The sequence below is a fragment of the Ascochyta rabiei genome, chromosome 9, assembly GCF_004011695.2.
Source record: "Ascochyta rabiei chromosome 9, complete sequence".
Lineage (NCBI taxonomy): Eukaryota > Fungi > Ascomycota > Dothideomycetes > Pleosporales > Didymellaceae > Ascochyta > Ascochyta rabiei.
In genome coordinates this window covers 1,428,724-1,443,255 of record NC_082413.1, presented here as the reverse complement: position 1 = coordinate 1,443,255, position 14,532 = coordinate 1,428,724, and the positions used below count along the sequence as shown (strand labels likewise).

Below are 14,532 nucleotides of genomic sequence, written 5' to 3'. Positions count from 1 at the left end.
AGAACTGCGTACCAGGCACATCCTCGGACCCGGCGGCCACGAAGTGCAGCTTGTAAAGTATATCACTATTCCCCACCCGTTGAAGAACAAAGTGATCTCGCACTTGGACATAAGATTTGTGCGCCTATAGCGATAGCCACGTATAGTCTGTCAACCTCAGTTCTCAGCAGGAACACCAGGAACGGCCCGTTCGACCGCAGCGGTCAAGTCCAGAAGCTGTGCGACGTTTCAACGGTCGGAACAGGAGCGACTTTAAGGCACGCAGCACATGTAGACAATTGGTAGATAGTACGGCGCGGTAACTCCAAGCGCTAGCGCCACCCCGCCAGAGCGCGGAACATCATGGGCACGACACGAGAAGTCGAGGACCATCAGTCCTGCGAAACACTTACTTTAGCGTGGCGTTCCTGTTTCCAATCGGCCCTGCAGCACGCGATCATCTTCAATGCATGCCATTGGCTAATGCAATCGACTTTTCTTGGCTTCTGAAGTGACAGAACGTCCGTCCGATCTACATCATGCATCGAACAATGCAACGGTTACCCTGAGCCCATCGAAGATCACCGCGGTCTGTGTATTTATCTTCGTCTTCGCTGCTCTCTCCCCTCGCAACCAGGGGAAGTTGAGCACTGTTTTTTTTTAACCGTGCGCATGCCAACAACATTGTTGATGCCTTGAGCTGTGCGCGTCGTGTTGCCTGTCCGTTCCTGACGGCCCGCTCTGTGTTGTCACCCTCCCACAGGATGGCCTCTTTTGCGGAAATCCTGGCGAAACAGCCGAAAGTCAAGACCCGCCAGGCGCTTATGATCATAGGCCTACAAAACGACTTCATCACACCAACCGGCCACCTTCCCGTAGACACAAGCTCTGGATTTCTCGACCGCATTAACGCTCTCGTCCCAAAATTTCGTGAACTTAATGGCCATGTCATTTGGGTGCAAACGCTGTACGAAGACGACCGCCTTGCGAATACTTCATCAACTGGTGAAGGAGATGCCTTAGTCATTGCTGGCTTACTCGATGGGGAGGAAAACAGCAGCCAAGTAGGTGACGATGAATCGACAAAAGACCTAACCCTGCCTGTACCCCAGGCGCAGTCACGCTCGGCAAAACACAAACAACGTGCTCTAGATCTCTTTAAGCGCGTCTCATCACGCAGGAAGGCACTTCCGGTCGAAGAAGTGAAGGCAACGGTCGAAGAAGATGAAGAGCTATTTTTGTTGAGACGTGCAGAGAAAATCGCTGCGTGCATGCCAGATACAGATGGCGTCCAGTTTACAGAAGGCATCAAAAATCTCATCGAGACGCCTCGAGACGCTGTCATCACGACAACAAACTACTCAGCCTTCCTTGGCACGAATCTCCTTCTGACTCTGCGGGCAAGACTCGTCACTGAAATCTACGTGTGTGGATGTCTTACAAATGTATCTGTTCTCGCGACTGTCATAGATGGAGCGCGTCATGGTATCAAGATCAATGTGGTACAGGACGCCCTCGGCTTCCGCAAGGAGACCCGACATGATCTTGCGCTAAAGCGGATGGAAGACTTCTTCGATGCATGGCTTGTCACGAGCGCAGACGTCCTTGCAATGGAACAACTTACGGTTGTCGAGCCAACGAAAGAAGAAATGAAGCCAGATACGAAGGACTCCAAGCAAGCCAAAGATGAGCTCGAAACGCTGGTTAGTAAGCTGTCTCTGGCCGACAGGTCGAATACCACGACCAAGAAGCCGGACGGCCGTGTTACTTTGGCGACCAACAGGCAACTCAACACCGCAGATACCCCAGGCTCCGGAACTCTTGTAACAGCCGAGGAAGGAAACAGCGACGATGACTTTGGAATGACACTGGCGCGAAACAAGCGGATGAACGGTGCGGAGCAACGGCCGTCCGATTCTGGCGTAACGCAACTAGTCCAGTCAAAAACTCGCATGAGAAAGAAGAAGAAGAAAAAGAAGCCGACAGAAGATTCGCTACTAGAGCCCGGTGTGCCCAACGACGAATCGAACAAGTTGGCCACACATGGCTCCGTTCAACCAATTCTAGCGATACACGGAGAGATCGAATCACCAAAACCCAAGGCACCAAACGCGGAAGCGGAAAGTAACGACACAAAGATGGACAATAGCACCGGAGCGAGATCACTGAAACCAGCAACTTTAACTCCCATCGCACCAAGCAAAACTAGTTTGGTTGACGGCGCAGATGTGTCTCCAACCAAGGTATCGCCGGAGAAGTCAGATGAGGAGTTGTTATCATCAAAGCCTGAGCTCCCCACAGCATCTCTTCCAAGCGCTTCTCTGTCGGATGTCATGTCAACCCAAACCACGCCTGCTGATATCCGATCTCCATCATCAACTCTGTCCGGAACTGCCACGATGACCAAGCCTCCCAAGCTGAAGTCGCTTGCAAACCTCCCTGTGTTAGGATCCGGAGATCACATTGCTGAAGGCGATTCTTGTATCATTTATGACCTTTTCTCACCCAATTATTGCCATCCATCCGACCTTTCGACGCCCCTAGCAGACACGATCTTCCAGCAACTGTACAACGAGGTACAATGGCAGAAGATGTTTCATCAGCAGGGAGAGGTACCGCGCCTAGTATGTTGTCAGGGCGAATTTGGTGACGATGGATCGAAACCTGTATATCGGCATCCCGCCGACCAGACATTGCCTCTGCTCCACTTCTCGCCGAAAGTACAACGGGTGAGAAGAGCAGCTGAGAAAGCTATAGGACATCCACTCAACCACGTCCTCATTCAGTTGTACAGAAGTGGAAACGACTTCATCTCGGAGCACTCGGATAAAACACTTGACATTGCCAAAGGCTCATCCATTGTCAATGTGAGTTTTGGCGCGCAAAGGACAATGCGGTTGCGTACCAAGAGAGACTCGAAAGCCAAAACCGCCGGCGATGACGAAGATGCCCAACGCCAAACGCAGCGGGTTGCTATGCCCCACAACTCAATGTTTGTGCTCGGCCTCAAGAGCAACGAGAAATGGCTTCATGGCATTATGGCCGACAAGCGTGTCGGAGCCGAACGCAGCGACCTAGAGACTGCGTATGCCGGGGCTCGAATTAGCCTTACCTTCCGCCACATCGCAACCTTCCTTGACGCCAAAGAGACCACTATTTGGGGTCAGGGCGCAACTTCAAAGGACCAGCGCGGTGCAGCCGACATCATTAACAATGACGAAGCAGAAGCCGAACGCATGATCCGGGCCTTCAGCCATGAAAATCACAGCAACGAATTCGACTGGGACAAGTGGTACGGCGACGGGTTTGATGTGTTGCATTTGCATGAGCCGCCGGAACAGCTGCCAATGCTGTTTGCGAGCAACACCTCGATTGAGACCGAACAAACTCAACTCGCACTTTGGGAGGCCAAAATCAGTCACACGCTTGTCCAAGCACCAGGCCACGACAAGGAAGACCACTCCCTACAGCGAGTGCACTTCCGTGACAACGACGCACAATCTACCGAGGTGTCGGGCCTCGCTCCAATACTGTATTATATCGACCGCTATTACCCTCTCTGTTCAGACAAGCCCGTAACAGCAGCGGCAAACGCACTCCTTGTGCTCCTCTCGCAGTTCCCATGTTTTTTCTCACACCGCACAGCAAATCTACCACAAGAAAAAACAGAAACAGAAACAGAAACAGAAACAGAAACAGAAACGCGAGATTTCACAGCCGCACTACACGCTTTGAGCGAGCAGCTTGGAGACCATGGTGGTCCTTTCATCGCGGGAGATCGGTTCAGTATAGCGGACTGTGTTGTCTGGCCAGTGCTTGATCGTTGTGTGGAGAAGTGGGAGAAATGGAACGAGCTGGAGTGGCCAGAACTGGCAGAATATCACAGGCTGACTTGGAAGAAGAAGGCTTGTTTGAAGAAGTTGAAGGGGGAGTTGCCTGCAAATGGGAAGAAAACGTGAGCTTGGGACAGTATCAACCATGTCAACCTGTGTAAACGAGCGTTTTTGTTCTCCTCCCGTTCTGCATTGATATACAACACCAGATTGCCAGATTTGAGGCATCATGCCATACAGCCTTCACGTGCTACCGCTGCCTTAACCGTTCGTGCCAAGAAACATCGGCATTTTGCGCTCCGACATCCTCAGATTCTCGAGCTCTCGAACACCTCCACCTTCGAAGCTTCGCGACGCGCCGTGCACGCACTCGTACTCAGCAACGCAGCGCAGCAACAACACCACCACCAACACCAACACTCCCTCTTGGACGCTGCGACCACCACGATGCCGAAGTTCTTCTGCGACTACTGCGATGTGTACCTCACGCACGATAGTATGAGCGTGCGCAAAGCGCACAACAGCGGTCGCAACCACCTGCGTAACGTCCAGGCCTACTACGAGCAGATATCTAGCGACCAGACACAGCAGGTCATCAACAGCATTACGGACGCATACAACTCGGAAGGCCAGGCGAATCCGCTGTACACAGCAAATCTGAATGGTGGTTTCCCTGGAGGGCCCATGGCTCCGCCTCTGGGCATGGGGATGGGAGGGCCAATGGGCATGCCGATGCCCGGTGGATTTCCGCCGCCAGGTGAGCTCGGGTATTGAATAATATGCGAAGAGAAGCTGACGGGAGACAGGCATGCCAGGAATGCCACCACCATTCATGCAGGGAGGACGGGGCGGACGTAAGTCAAATGCAGCACGGATCTGTAGCCAGGCTAATCTCCCACAGCACCCAACATGCCTCCAAACATGCCTCCTTTCCCTCCGAACGGTATGCCCCCAATGCCAGGAGGTCCCGGTATGCCACCTAACGGCATGCCACCCTTCCCGCCACCAAACATGGCTGGCGGACCGCCGAATATGCCATTCCCTTTCCCTCCACCGAACGCAGCTGGCTCGCCACCAGGCGGCATGCCTTTCCCACCTCCAGGTGCTATGTGGAATATGCCTCCGCAGCGGTTCCCTCCCGGGCCTCCTGGACGCTAGGCGCATCCTGATATGAACACGGGAAGAACGAATTACATGTTGCCGAATGAGCACTTCGCGGGTCACAAACGTAGACGTGAAGAGGCCGAGATACCCAATATGCGAGGAGGCGAAAGCCGCGAATGGAATGGGGCCGGAGCCGCTACAGGGGCGAACGCAGCTGCACTTCCAAAGAGGATGAAGATGGACCAGACAAGGATTGCTTAAGTCTTTTAGGCTGGCGTCAATTGTACGTTTAGCATGCTTCATTTGACAAGCCATGCTCACGGTGGCATAGCAGTGCGCAGACCACCAAGGCAAAAGTTTGAACATGCATACACTAGATAAGGAGCAAGCTTCCTATTGTTGTACACCAAAGACTCCCTTTGCGCATGTTTCCGCGTCCATCATTTCCATACCCAGCTCATGGTTCACAGTAGCTTGCCCCGCCCACGACACCCCTTCCCCGGCAAAAACTAGTCTGTACTTCTTGATCCCATTTTCTGGGTCCTTCCTCAACTCCTCTTTCAACCCTTCCAAACTCCAAGCTTCCCTCACGACTTTGCATCCAGCAACTCTCCCCACGACCTCCGCCAACTGTCCATAGCTGATTGTTGCACCTCCAACAAACAAGACCCTGTTCTCAGCATCGACATCACCAGCCAATATTCTCTGCACCACCCTCCCAATATCTGCAACATCCGTAACCGTGACGCGGTGCGACCAATCCCTCAGACATCGAACCACCACCTTCTCCGCCTCCCCTCCGTGTCCCTCCTGGCTGCGGTCGACAATACCCCAGAACGGCTCGAAGAGAAAACTCATGAAGATGCCGGTACTGACAACCGTCCACTTAACACCGCTTCCCTGCGCTTCCTTCCTCAGCAAATCACGAACACGCTTCTGCTCGCCAAACAGCGGCATCAGTCCGTTTCCATCCCCCGTGATGTCATAATCCACGCCCCACTGCCAGGGGAAATACCACAGTCTTCCCTTTCCTTGCTGTTTTCGAGACTGCCCTGCTTCCAATACTTCGTGGGCAAGTTTCGTTACGCTACCTGGCGAGGATGTGAAGCCTGTTGCGCTGATAAGGATGTCGTAGCTGGAGAACACTGGGATGAGGATAGGAGAGGGGCTTGTCAGGTCGACGGTGGTGAGCGAGATGGTGGGAGTTGCTAGATGGGTGTATTTCTCGGGAGAACGCACACCAATTGTGACGTGTGTGTTGGGGAGGGAAGAGAGATGTGGAAGGAGTGCGAGGCCGAGTTCGCCGGCACCGAGAAGGAGAATTTGGGTCTGTTCTTGTGTAGGTGTTGCAGTTGTCATAGTGAGTGGAGTGATAGCTGTTAGTTGTAGTGTGTAGACGCTGACACGATTAACACGTCTGGGTGTTTGAAGCGCTTCCAAATGGTCTTCATAGATCACAGGTGGCACCCGCAATTATGTCTTGGTTGTACTCACTAACTCACTACAAAGTAGATGTCCTGAGTGCTTGGCTCGGGGTTAAGAACGGAGATACGCATGAAGGAGCCATGGCGATGTGCAAGTTGATGGGCGATGTGCAAATTCCATCAACGGAGATACTCGAATGCAATTCGAAGCATGATATTTCCAAAGGTGTCGCAGCCTTTATCGACCCGCGATATCTTATTTCAATGCTGTCTGCTCAGACGGGACGTTTAACTGCAGAGAGACCAAAATGGGTTGGAGTGTTTCACAACGTCTATTCGTGGCAAGTTTGAAAAGTCAAGACAGAGCCAACCTTCTCAGAACCTCGAAATTGAAACCTGGACGGGCCCAGGATACCATCGAGTTGAGAAAGCGGCGTAAGTGCCAAGCGCTCGCCTGCGCACCTCAATGCGGCTAGAGCAATGCACGGGCTATTCGCATGCCCACAGCGCAAGAGCGACCCCATCAATTCAATTTCTTGCTCGCGACTTACGACAACCATCACCGTCGACTCCCCTCTCAAGCCACATACCGCAATCATGGCCGAGCAGTTGGTTCTCCGTGGCACCCTTGAGGGCCACTCTGGCTGGGTTACCTCCCTCGCTACCTCGCTCGAGAAGTGCGTTTAGAATTCAGGACATGCAGCGCGCGGCTGCAATGCGACAGAATACTAACAACGGCCAGCCCTAACATGCTCCTGTCCGCCTCGCGCGACAAGACGCTGATCATCTGGAACCTCACCCGCGACGAGACCTCGTACGGTTACCCTAAGAGGAGCCTCCACGGCCACTCCCACATCGTCTCCGACTGCGTACGTACACCCGCGCATGCAAGCACTCGCAGCAATGGCAGCAGTGCAGCAACCGGTAGCTGGAAAGGCGCAAATGAGCTGACATGCTCCACAGGTTATCTCCTCTGACGGTGCCTACGCTCTCTCCTCGTCCTGGGACAAGACCCTCCGCCTCTGGGAGCTCTCCACCGGTGTCACCACCCGCCGCTTCGTCGGCCACACCAACGACGTTCTGTCCGTCTCTTTCTCCGCCGACAACCGCCAGATCGTCTCCGGTTCGCGCGACCGCACCATCAAGCTCTGGAACACCCTCGGTGACTGCAAGTACACCATCACCGACAAGGGCCACACCGAGTGGGTATCCTGCGTCAGGTTCTCGCCCAACCCCCAGAACCCCGTCATTGTCTCCGCTGGTTGGGACAAGCTCGTCAAGGTGCGTACAACTCCCTGCATAAGCACACTTTCGCGACTTGCTTTTATGATGATTTGGTTAAAAAAGTATTTGCTACTTCAGAGCCCCCATCTAGGGCTATGAGAACAACACTCACCTTTGTACTGATTTTACACTTGCAACTCGTCTGAACCTCAGCGTTTGTAGCCAGCAGCCGCTGACAAGACCACAGGTTTGGGAGCTCGCTTCTTGCCGCATTCAGACCGACCACATCGGCCACACCGGCTACATCAACACCGTCACCATCTCCCCCGATGGTTCTCTCTGCGCCTCCGGTGGCAAGGACGGAACAACGATGCTCTGGGACCTGAACGAGTCCAAGCACCTGTACTCTCTCACCGCCGGTGACGAGATCCACGCCCTTGTCTTCTCGCCCAACCGCTACTGGCTGTGCGCTGCCACCTCCTCCAGCATCATCATCTTCGACCTTGAGAAGAAGTCCAAGGTTGACGAGCTGAAGCCCGAGTACATGGAGGTTGGCAAGAAGAGCAGGGAGCCCGAGTGCGTCTCCCTTGCCTGGAGCGCCGACGGCCAGACTCTGTTCGCTGGTTACACCGACAACAAGATCCGCTGCTGGGGCGTCATGTCGAGGGCATAAGCTCAACGGTTGATGTAGTCGTATTGTACTGTGACAAGTACGAGGTAGTTGGCGGGCGCAAATGGGAAAATCACGATTCCACATGAGATCTTCTGTAGCATGCCATGGGATATGAGTGACGCTCATGATAAGCTCATGTGGCTATGCAGAGACGGGTTTTGGGCATGATCAACTCCTTTCCGGTATTAGCACTTCCAGGCGCTCAGAGGCAATGAAAATATCAAGTCCATCTTCTTTACATGCAGGTGCCGAGTCAAGTTTCTTGATGTGTTTTACATACTTTTGCATCTGTCTTTTGCTGTCTTTATTGACAAGTCCTACAGCTTTGCAAACTTAACCTTTTTCTTCTGTATCCCACTCAACATGGCTTCCTTCATGTCATCCGTCTGCAACATGGCCGCATTCCACACCGCCGTATAGTTCAACCCCTCAGCCACCGTCTTATCTCTCGAGTAGTTCAGGATCTCCTTCGTGCCCAGCACCGCCACCGGACTCTTACTCGCAATCAGCGTCGCAAGCTCCAACGCTTCTTTCAACCCAGCTTCTTTGTCTGCCGCGACTCGCGAAACAAGACCGACACGCAACGCTTCCTCAGACCCAAAAACGCGTGCGCTGAGCGCAACGTCCTTTATCCAGCTCATGTTGCCAACCGCATGAGGCAGTCTGCTCAAAGTACCTAGAGGCTGTCAGCCGTGTTCACGCAGGAAGCAAGCAAAGATAATGAGCTCGTACCGATATCAGCAGCGAGGCCGATGTCGACCTCCTTGACGCTGAACTTGGTGTCGGCGGTGGAAATGCGTATATCGCAGCTGAGCGACATATCGAGTGCCAGCCCAAACGAAATACCATGCATCACGCAGATTACCGGCTTTTCGCACTTCTCGAGCGCTGTGATGCACTCCTGAAATTCGAGGATGTGGCGCCGCAGACCGTTTGCTTTGCGCGCCGAGTCGACAGTGGGTGGGGCAAAGGTGCCGCCTGAGCTGGCGGCTTGCACGTCTAGACCTGCGGTGAAGGCGCGGCCAGCGCCGCTGTAGACTATCGCGCGGATGTTGGGGTCGGTGGAGAGTTTCTTGAAGAGCGCAGATAGGTTGTGCCACATCCTGGGTGGTATGTCAGCTGTGCATCATCTTTGGGGATACGTGTCTCAAGTTCAATTGAAGTCGAAGCATGGAATTACGCAGTGGTGTGGATGTGCAATTGGAAAGACCCAGGATCAAGACGGTTGGGACATGGCTGTTAAGGAAGAAGCCAGACTGACTGGTTTGATCCAATGAATCGATGAAAGACTTTCAATACTCACACTTCTTTGAACGCATTCAACTTCTCTGGTCGGTTAATCTCAACATGCGCCACATGTTCGGCTGGGAACGAGACGTTGAAGAACTCGTAGTTGTATGTTTCTGCCATCTTGCTTGTGAACGGTCTGTCTTCCTTGCTCTTTTAGTGGCTTCAATCTTGAATTGATATATCTTGGTTGTCTTGCTAGCGCAAAGGTTTAGATATAGTGTGATCAAAGAGAAGACCTCGATCGAATGTTGTGCGTCGACGCTGATGACATGCATGGTCGAGTCGTTCGGCGTTGGCATCGCGTGGCGAAGTTCAGATGCCGAGGCACGATTGGATACGGTTAGGCTGTCTGCTTTCTATGAGTTCCCTTGCATGTGTAAAATAGAACAGCATTTGATGCATCGAGGATTCAGTATGATGAATAATGTGATCTACATCTATGGGAATGTTATGCTATTTCGAACTTAGAGACTTTCAACTCCCCATCTCAACGACTGTATCCGACTTTGACTTGTACAGCTCAAGAAATGTAAGCAGTCAGACCCCATAACTCTGATACTCCAGCTTGTCGGAAGTGATCCAAGTTGGGTACCAAAGAAAGTAAACGACCATAACAATGAACATGAGAGTCGAGTCGAAGATATACAATGTCCACTCGTGCTTCAACAGGTACCCGTTATTACCCATCGCGTATTCGGCAACGCGAAAAATCGAACGGACCATGATCAGAGCGCTGACGATGTAGAGCATGCGCATACTCTTCTGCCACGGCAGAGCAGAGCTGCAGGATTCTGGCGTAGGGCTACGTTCAATGCGCCTCTGGAACAGGACTGCCGTCACTGCGAACAACCCGAACATGATGATTTAAATCATCAGCCCACCAACGAACATACCTTCGCCAGTCTTGACGTTGTTGCCGGTGACCATCAGACCTGTTGCGCCGCCCTGCACGACGAACGAGAGAACGTCTCCAGTAACAAAAGTCTTCGTGAGCCGGCTTGGTTTGATCAAAGCGTGATGATCCCCGCGAACGCCACGGATAATGCGACTAAGACACATGTAGATCGAGGCAGCGAAAAGGGCTGGGCCGAGAAGTATGAAGACGCTCTGGACAGAGTACGGTATGACGCGACCCGTCTTGCTGTAAGCTGATGCTCGAGCGCAATATCCGGCGAACTCAACTAAATGACATGAGATTGGCATCTTCGACAAGGGGCACAGAAGGCTTACAAAAACCGCCGAAAGCGAATGGTACGCAGAACCAAGTTTTGGTCTTGAACATACGCCATGATAAAAGCGCGGTGATGACGAGGAAGAGGGAAATGAAGATGACTGCCGCGGCAATCGATGGCACATAATTCCAGAGGTAGTAGCCACCTTTGTAGGGCTCGAGGACAGCCATGGTGTAGATGGTGTGGTAGAACAGGTGTTCGAGTTGTTGAGATACTCCTTCTCCTGAAAAAGAGAAGGTGGAAACTATGGAAAGAGAGTTTCGGTCTGTTAATAAAATTGACCCTCAGGGAAAGAGAGGCCATGCACCACTACATATACATAATAGAGATAAAGTGAAGACAGAAGGAGAATGCATGCATTCGCAAACTTGTCTAGAGAAAGACATAACGGTCTTAGGAGCGTTAAGTGAGCTTGGACCGAATATAACACGACGTATAGCAACAGGTGGCCTTGTCCAACTTACCTCAGTATGTTAGTCTGGGTTGTGATGATTGTACTTGCTGAGTTAGTCGTACTTTCCCAATGAGGGCTATACGAGTCGACACGATTAGTAAGAATCAGGCACCAATCAGGTTCATCACGTATCGCACGGACCGCCTCAACCTCACCACCGTTCCATGCCATACGACCTTGTCTGCACAGATCATTTCGAACCGACACTCAGCCTCTCAAGAGTACGAGTCGATATGTAGCACCCTGGCTAGCGCCTCCGTATAAGCCTACGAGAGCGCTCCCCATCTTCTTGCATTTTCCGTACCCAGACCTACGTATTCTTCAGCCCATACGTCTTGAATCTCAAGCACGCAAGTTATACGCGTACGTGGAAATGGCCCAACGCAGAACGCACAAGAAGTCAAAACTAGGATGTCAAAATTGCAAACGCCGTCACATAAAGGTATGTGTACCTTCTTTTCCCAATTAGTGGCCTTATACTTCACACCTTGGGCTGGCGGACCCGTCTGTCGGTTCACGGTTAAAGTTCAACACGAAGCTTCCATAGTTTTGCTGATGGCTCGAGCTGACTTTCGTTCCTACGGGTGATTAGTGCGATGAAGGACGACCTGCTTGTGTCAACTGTTCGAGTACCGAACGTCAGTGTGTGTACTTAACGGCATGTCCGCGTGCGGTCCGGCCCACAGACGCCACCTCACCGCGATCCTCCGTGACAGATGCTGGTGTCACATTTGTAGGAGATTCGCCTTCACAGATACTGTTACCTCCTATGACTGCTCAAGAGTTGACTCCGTCTTCCTTTACTGTATCGCCAATTCTAACGCCAGCTCCATCACTGCAGTATGACGCGACCAACTCAAGCCTCAACATCCGTCATATGGAGTTGTTCAGCAACTTCATGCTGGAGACAATGCCAGGCCTCGATATGAATGGTATCGTCGATCTCGGTCTGATGCGTACCGTAATGCCAGCTATACTTTCGACTCCATATCTGCTGCTCCAGGTCCCTGCGCTCTCGGCTCTACATCTGAGCCACACAAAACCCATGCAAGGTATCTCTTACCATGCTGATGCTACGTCGCTTCAGATCGAGGCATTAACCTCGTTCGATGAGCATCTTGGGAACATCAACAGCGAAAATTGCGATACCATACTGATGTTCGCAAGCCTTCTTGGTACCCATTCGCTTGCAGAGGCAGTCATGACCTCGAATAGTGATGCGGATGGTTTTCTCGACCGTTTCGTCACATATCTGAATCTCCACCGTGGAGTTCAGACTGTCACCTCTCAAGCTTGGGCTTTGTTGTTGCAGTCCAAGATCTCGCCCGTCTTGCATCATGCTAGTACTCAGTTGAGCCTCGCAGCGTCGCATACCCCAGAACAAGCAGTTTTGGTTACGGAACAACTGAGTCGTCTGCTGGACGACGGCGAAATGAGCCCAGAGAGCAATACGGCATGTCGCGATGCTGTATCCAGACTGAAGCTGATGTACCAGGCTGACTACTTGGAAGTGCAATGTCCAGAGACGAAGCAACGACCATCCGGGCTGCTCTCGGCCTGGCCGGTCCTTTTATCAGCGGTTTACACAGATCTGTTACAGAAGCGTCAACCCGAAGCACTGATCATCCTCTGTTACTATGCAGTGCTGCTACACCAGCGCCGTAGCGTGTGGTTCGTAGGAGATTCGGGCCGTATGCTGGTCGTGTCAATCACAAAGTCGTTGGGCTCATACTGGAGACACTGGCTCGACTGGCCCAACCAAGTCACCGGAGATCCTCTCGTCTCATGAGATTTTTCCAGGATGCACATATTGCAGGACCGAACCATAAAACTCCATTACGAACTCTAGTTTCTGTGAAAGAGGTCTGTAACACCTACACGCGTATCAGCTATACGACGTATAGACCCGGAGTCGACTGCGGGATTTTGATCGCCTCCGGAGACATGTGTCGGTGATAGTGAACATCATTCAAGTACAGAGCAAGTCCATTCAAAATGTACATGAAAGTGTTCACTACTGCACAATGAGTTCTTCGGGCTATCTTTGCGCTTTCTGATCCTGACAGGACGTCCGACATGAGCACCTACTCGACTGCACCTGTGCTGGCATGTAATGCGAGCGTCATACCATTCCCTGCAGTATTTGGCGCCGACATAATCAACTCTCTGCCAATCTTGTACGAAAATTTTCGCAAAATGCTTACAGCCAGCTTTGCTATAACCACCCATCCACCACTGTTCGAAACATCGACTTCTGTAACATCACAATCACCTATACGCATCCTGGCCATCACGATACAATCAAAGTAGAGGCATGGCTTCCAACGAAGACTTGGAATGGACGGCTGCAGGCCGCTGGCGGTGGCGGATGGGTTGCGGGCCGCTTCCCACTGACGGACATCGGAGTGGCTGGTGCAGTCGGTGAAAGCTATATTGCAACAACCAGTGATGCTGGGATTGGATTGAGCTATGTACTAGATCCCTGGGCATTGACGAGCCCAGGGAACATCAACTTGTATGATCTGCAAGACTCCGCGTTTGTAGCACTGAACAACCAGGTACGTACTGAGAGCCGCTGACAATTCCGCAGCTCATTGATTGCCTAGGCTCTGCTCGCCAAAAACCTCATCAAAGACTTCTACGGCCGACCGGCGGATTTTTCATACTGGACTGGCTGCTCGCAAGGTGGCAGACAAGGCTTTACGCTTGCTCAGCGGTATCCATACGCAAATGATGGCATCGCGGCAGCAGCGCCGGCATTCAACTGGGCACAGTTTGTCCCTGCGGTATCCTGGGCACAAACTGTGATGACCACCACCGGTCAATATCCACCGAAGTACGAGATCGATGTACTGACTGACGCCGTAGTCGCTGCTTGCGATCCACTAGACGGCGTTGCATATGATCTCATCAGCGATGTCTCGAAGTGCACTTTCGATCCCTTCACGCTGGCCGGAAAGTCCGCACACTGCGCTTCCACGAATATAACAACCATGATCAGCAATACTGCCGCTACAATCGCAAACCTAACATGGACAGGTCCTCAGCAATCCAACGGGCACTTCCTTTGGTACGGTGTGAACTACCAAGCGCGTCTCGCCGCCTCAGACGCACAGTCAGGCACTACATCAGACCTTGGTTACACCTCCACGTCGTGTGATGCGAACGGTACGTGCATTGATCTGCCGACAGGACTCGGCGAACTTCATAAAGAAGCATCCAGAATGGAACTACACCCAGATTCAAAGCGAGGAAGATTATACACGTCCGTTCCATGCTAGTGTGCAGGACTAGGATTCAATCATCGGTACCAGAGATC

General features: G+C 52.3%; 8 protein-coding genes across 8 annotated transcripts, besides 4 other annotated features; 5 read left to right on the top strand and 3 right to left on the bottom strand.

The window, feature by feature from the left end:
* Positions 1–743: 743 nt before the first annotated feature.
* EKO05_0005993 (uncharacterized protein) lies at positions 744–3,938 on the top strand (the record flags this gene model as incomplete). Its single annotated transcript, XM_059636714.1, has 1 exon — positions 744–3,938. One exon carries the CDS (start codon positions 744–746, stop codon positions 3,936–3,938), a length of 3,195 nt encoding a protein of 1,064 aa, XP_059492697.1.
* Positions 1,938–1,969: a tandem repeat.
* Positions 3,643–3,682: a tandem repeat.
* A 264-nt stretch (positions 3,939–4,202) lies between the features above and the next one.
* Positions 4,203–4,232: a tandem repeat.
* Positions 4,233–4,259: 27 nt separating this feature from the next.
* EKO05_0005992 (U1 small nuclear ribonucleoprotein C) lies at positions 4,260–4,970 on the top strand (the record flags this gene model as incomplete). The annotated part of the gene is made up of 3 exons (XM_038939939.2): positions 4,260–4,569; positions 4,619–4,666; positions 4,714–4,970. 3 exons carry the CDS (start codon positions 4,260–4,262, stop codon positions 4,968–4,970), a joined length of 615 nt encoding a protein of 204 aa, XP_038799000.2.
* Positions 4,510–4,541: a tandem repeat.
* Positions 4,971–5,309: 339 nt separating the features above from the next.
* Positions 5,310–6,275, bottom strand: EKO05_0005991 (uncharacterized protein; the record flags this gene model as incomplete). Its single annotated transcript, XM_038945891.1, has 1 exon — positions 5,310–6,275. One exon carries the CDS (start codon positions 6,273–6,275, stop codon positions 5,310–5,312), a length of 966 nt encoding a protein of 321 aa, XP_038798999.1.
* Positions 6,276–6,937: 662 nt separating this feature from the next.
* On the top strand, positions 6,938–8,237 carry EKO05_0005990 (cross-pathway control WD-repeat protein cpc2; the record flags this gene model as incomplete). Its single annotated transcript, XM_038939950.1, has 4 exons — positions 6,938–7,017; positions 7,083–7,209; positions 7,304–7,621; positions 7,812–8,237. 4 exons carry the CDS (start codon positions 6,938–6,940, stop codon positions 8,235–8,237), a joined length of 951 nt encoding a protein of 316 aa, XP_038798998.1.
* Positions 8,238–8,554: 317 nt separating this feature from the next.
* Positions 8,555–9,647, bottom strand: EKO05_0005989 (uncharacterized protein; the record flags this gene model as incomplete). Its single annotated transcript, XM_038939749.1, has 3 exons — positions 8,555–8,913; positions 8,970–9,340; positions 9,541–9,647. 3 exons carry the CDS (start codon positions 9,645–9,647, stop codon positions 8,555–8,557), a joined length of 837 nt encoding a protein of 278 aa, XP_038798997.1.
* A 417-nt stretch (positions 9,648–10,064) lies between these two features.
* EKO05_0005988 (uncharacterized protein) lies at positions 10,065–10,929 on the bottom strand (the record flags this gene model as incomplete). Its single annotated transcript, XM_038939853.1, has 3 exons — positions 10,065–10,366; positions 10,421–10,708; positions 10,758–10,929. The coding sequence occupies 3 exons, from the start codon at positions 10,927–10,929 to the stop codon at positions 10,065–10,067; spliced, it is 762 nt and encodes a 253-aa protein (XP_038798996.1).
* Positions 10,930–11,982: 1,053 nt separating this feature from the next.
* Positions 11,983–13,002, top strand: EKO05_0005987 (uncharacterized protein; the record flags this gene model as incomplete). Its single annotated transcript, XM_038945890.1, has 1 exon — positions 11,983–13,002. One exon carries the CDS (start codon positions 11,983–11,985, stop codon positions 13,000–13,002), a length of 1,020 nt encoding a protein of 339 aa, XP_038798995.1.
* Positions 13,003–13,289: 287 nt separating this feature from the next.
* Positions 13,290–14,494, top strand: EKO05_0005986 (uncharacterized protein; the record flags this gene model as incomplete). The annotated part of the gene is made up of 3 exons (XM_038939678.2): positions 13,290–13,352; positions 13,424–13,771; positions 13,820–14,494. The coding sequence occupies 3 exons, from the start codon at positions 13,290–13,292 to the stop codon at positions 14,492–14,494; spliced, it is 1,086 nt and encodes a 361-aa protein (XP_038798994.2).
* Positions 14,495–14,532: the final 38 nt, after the last annotated feature.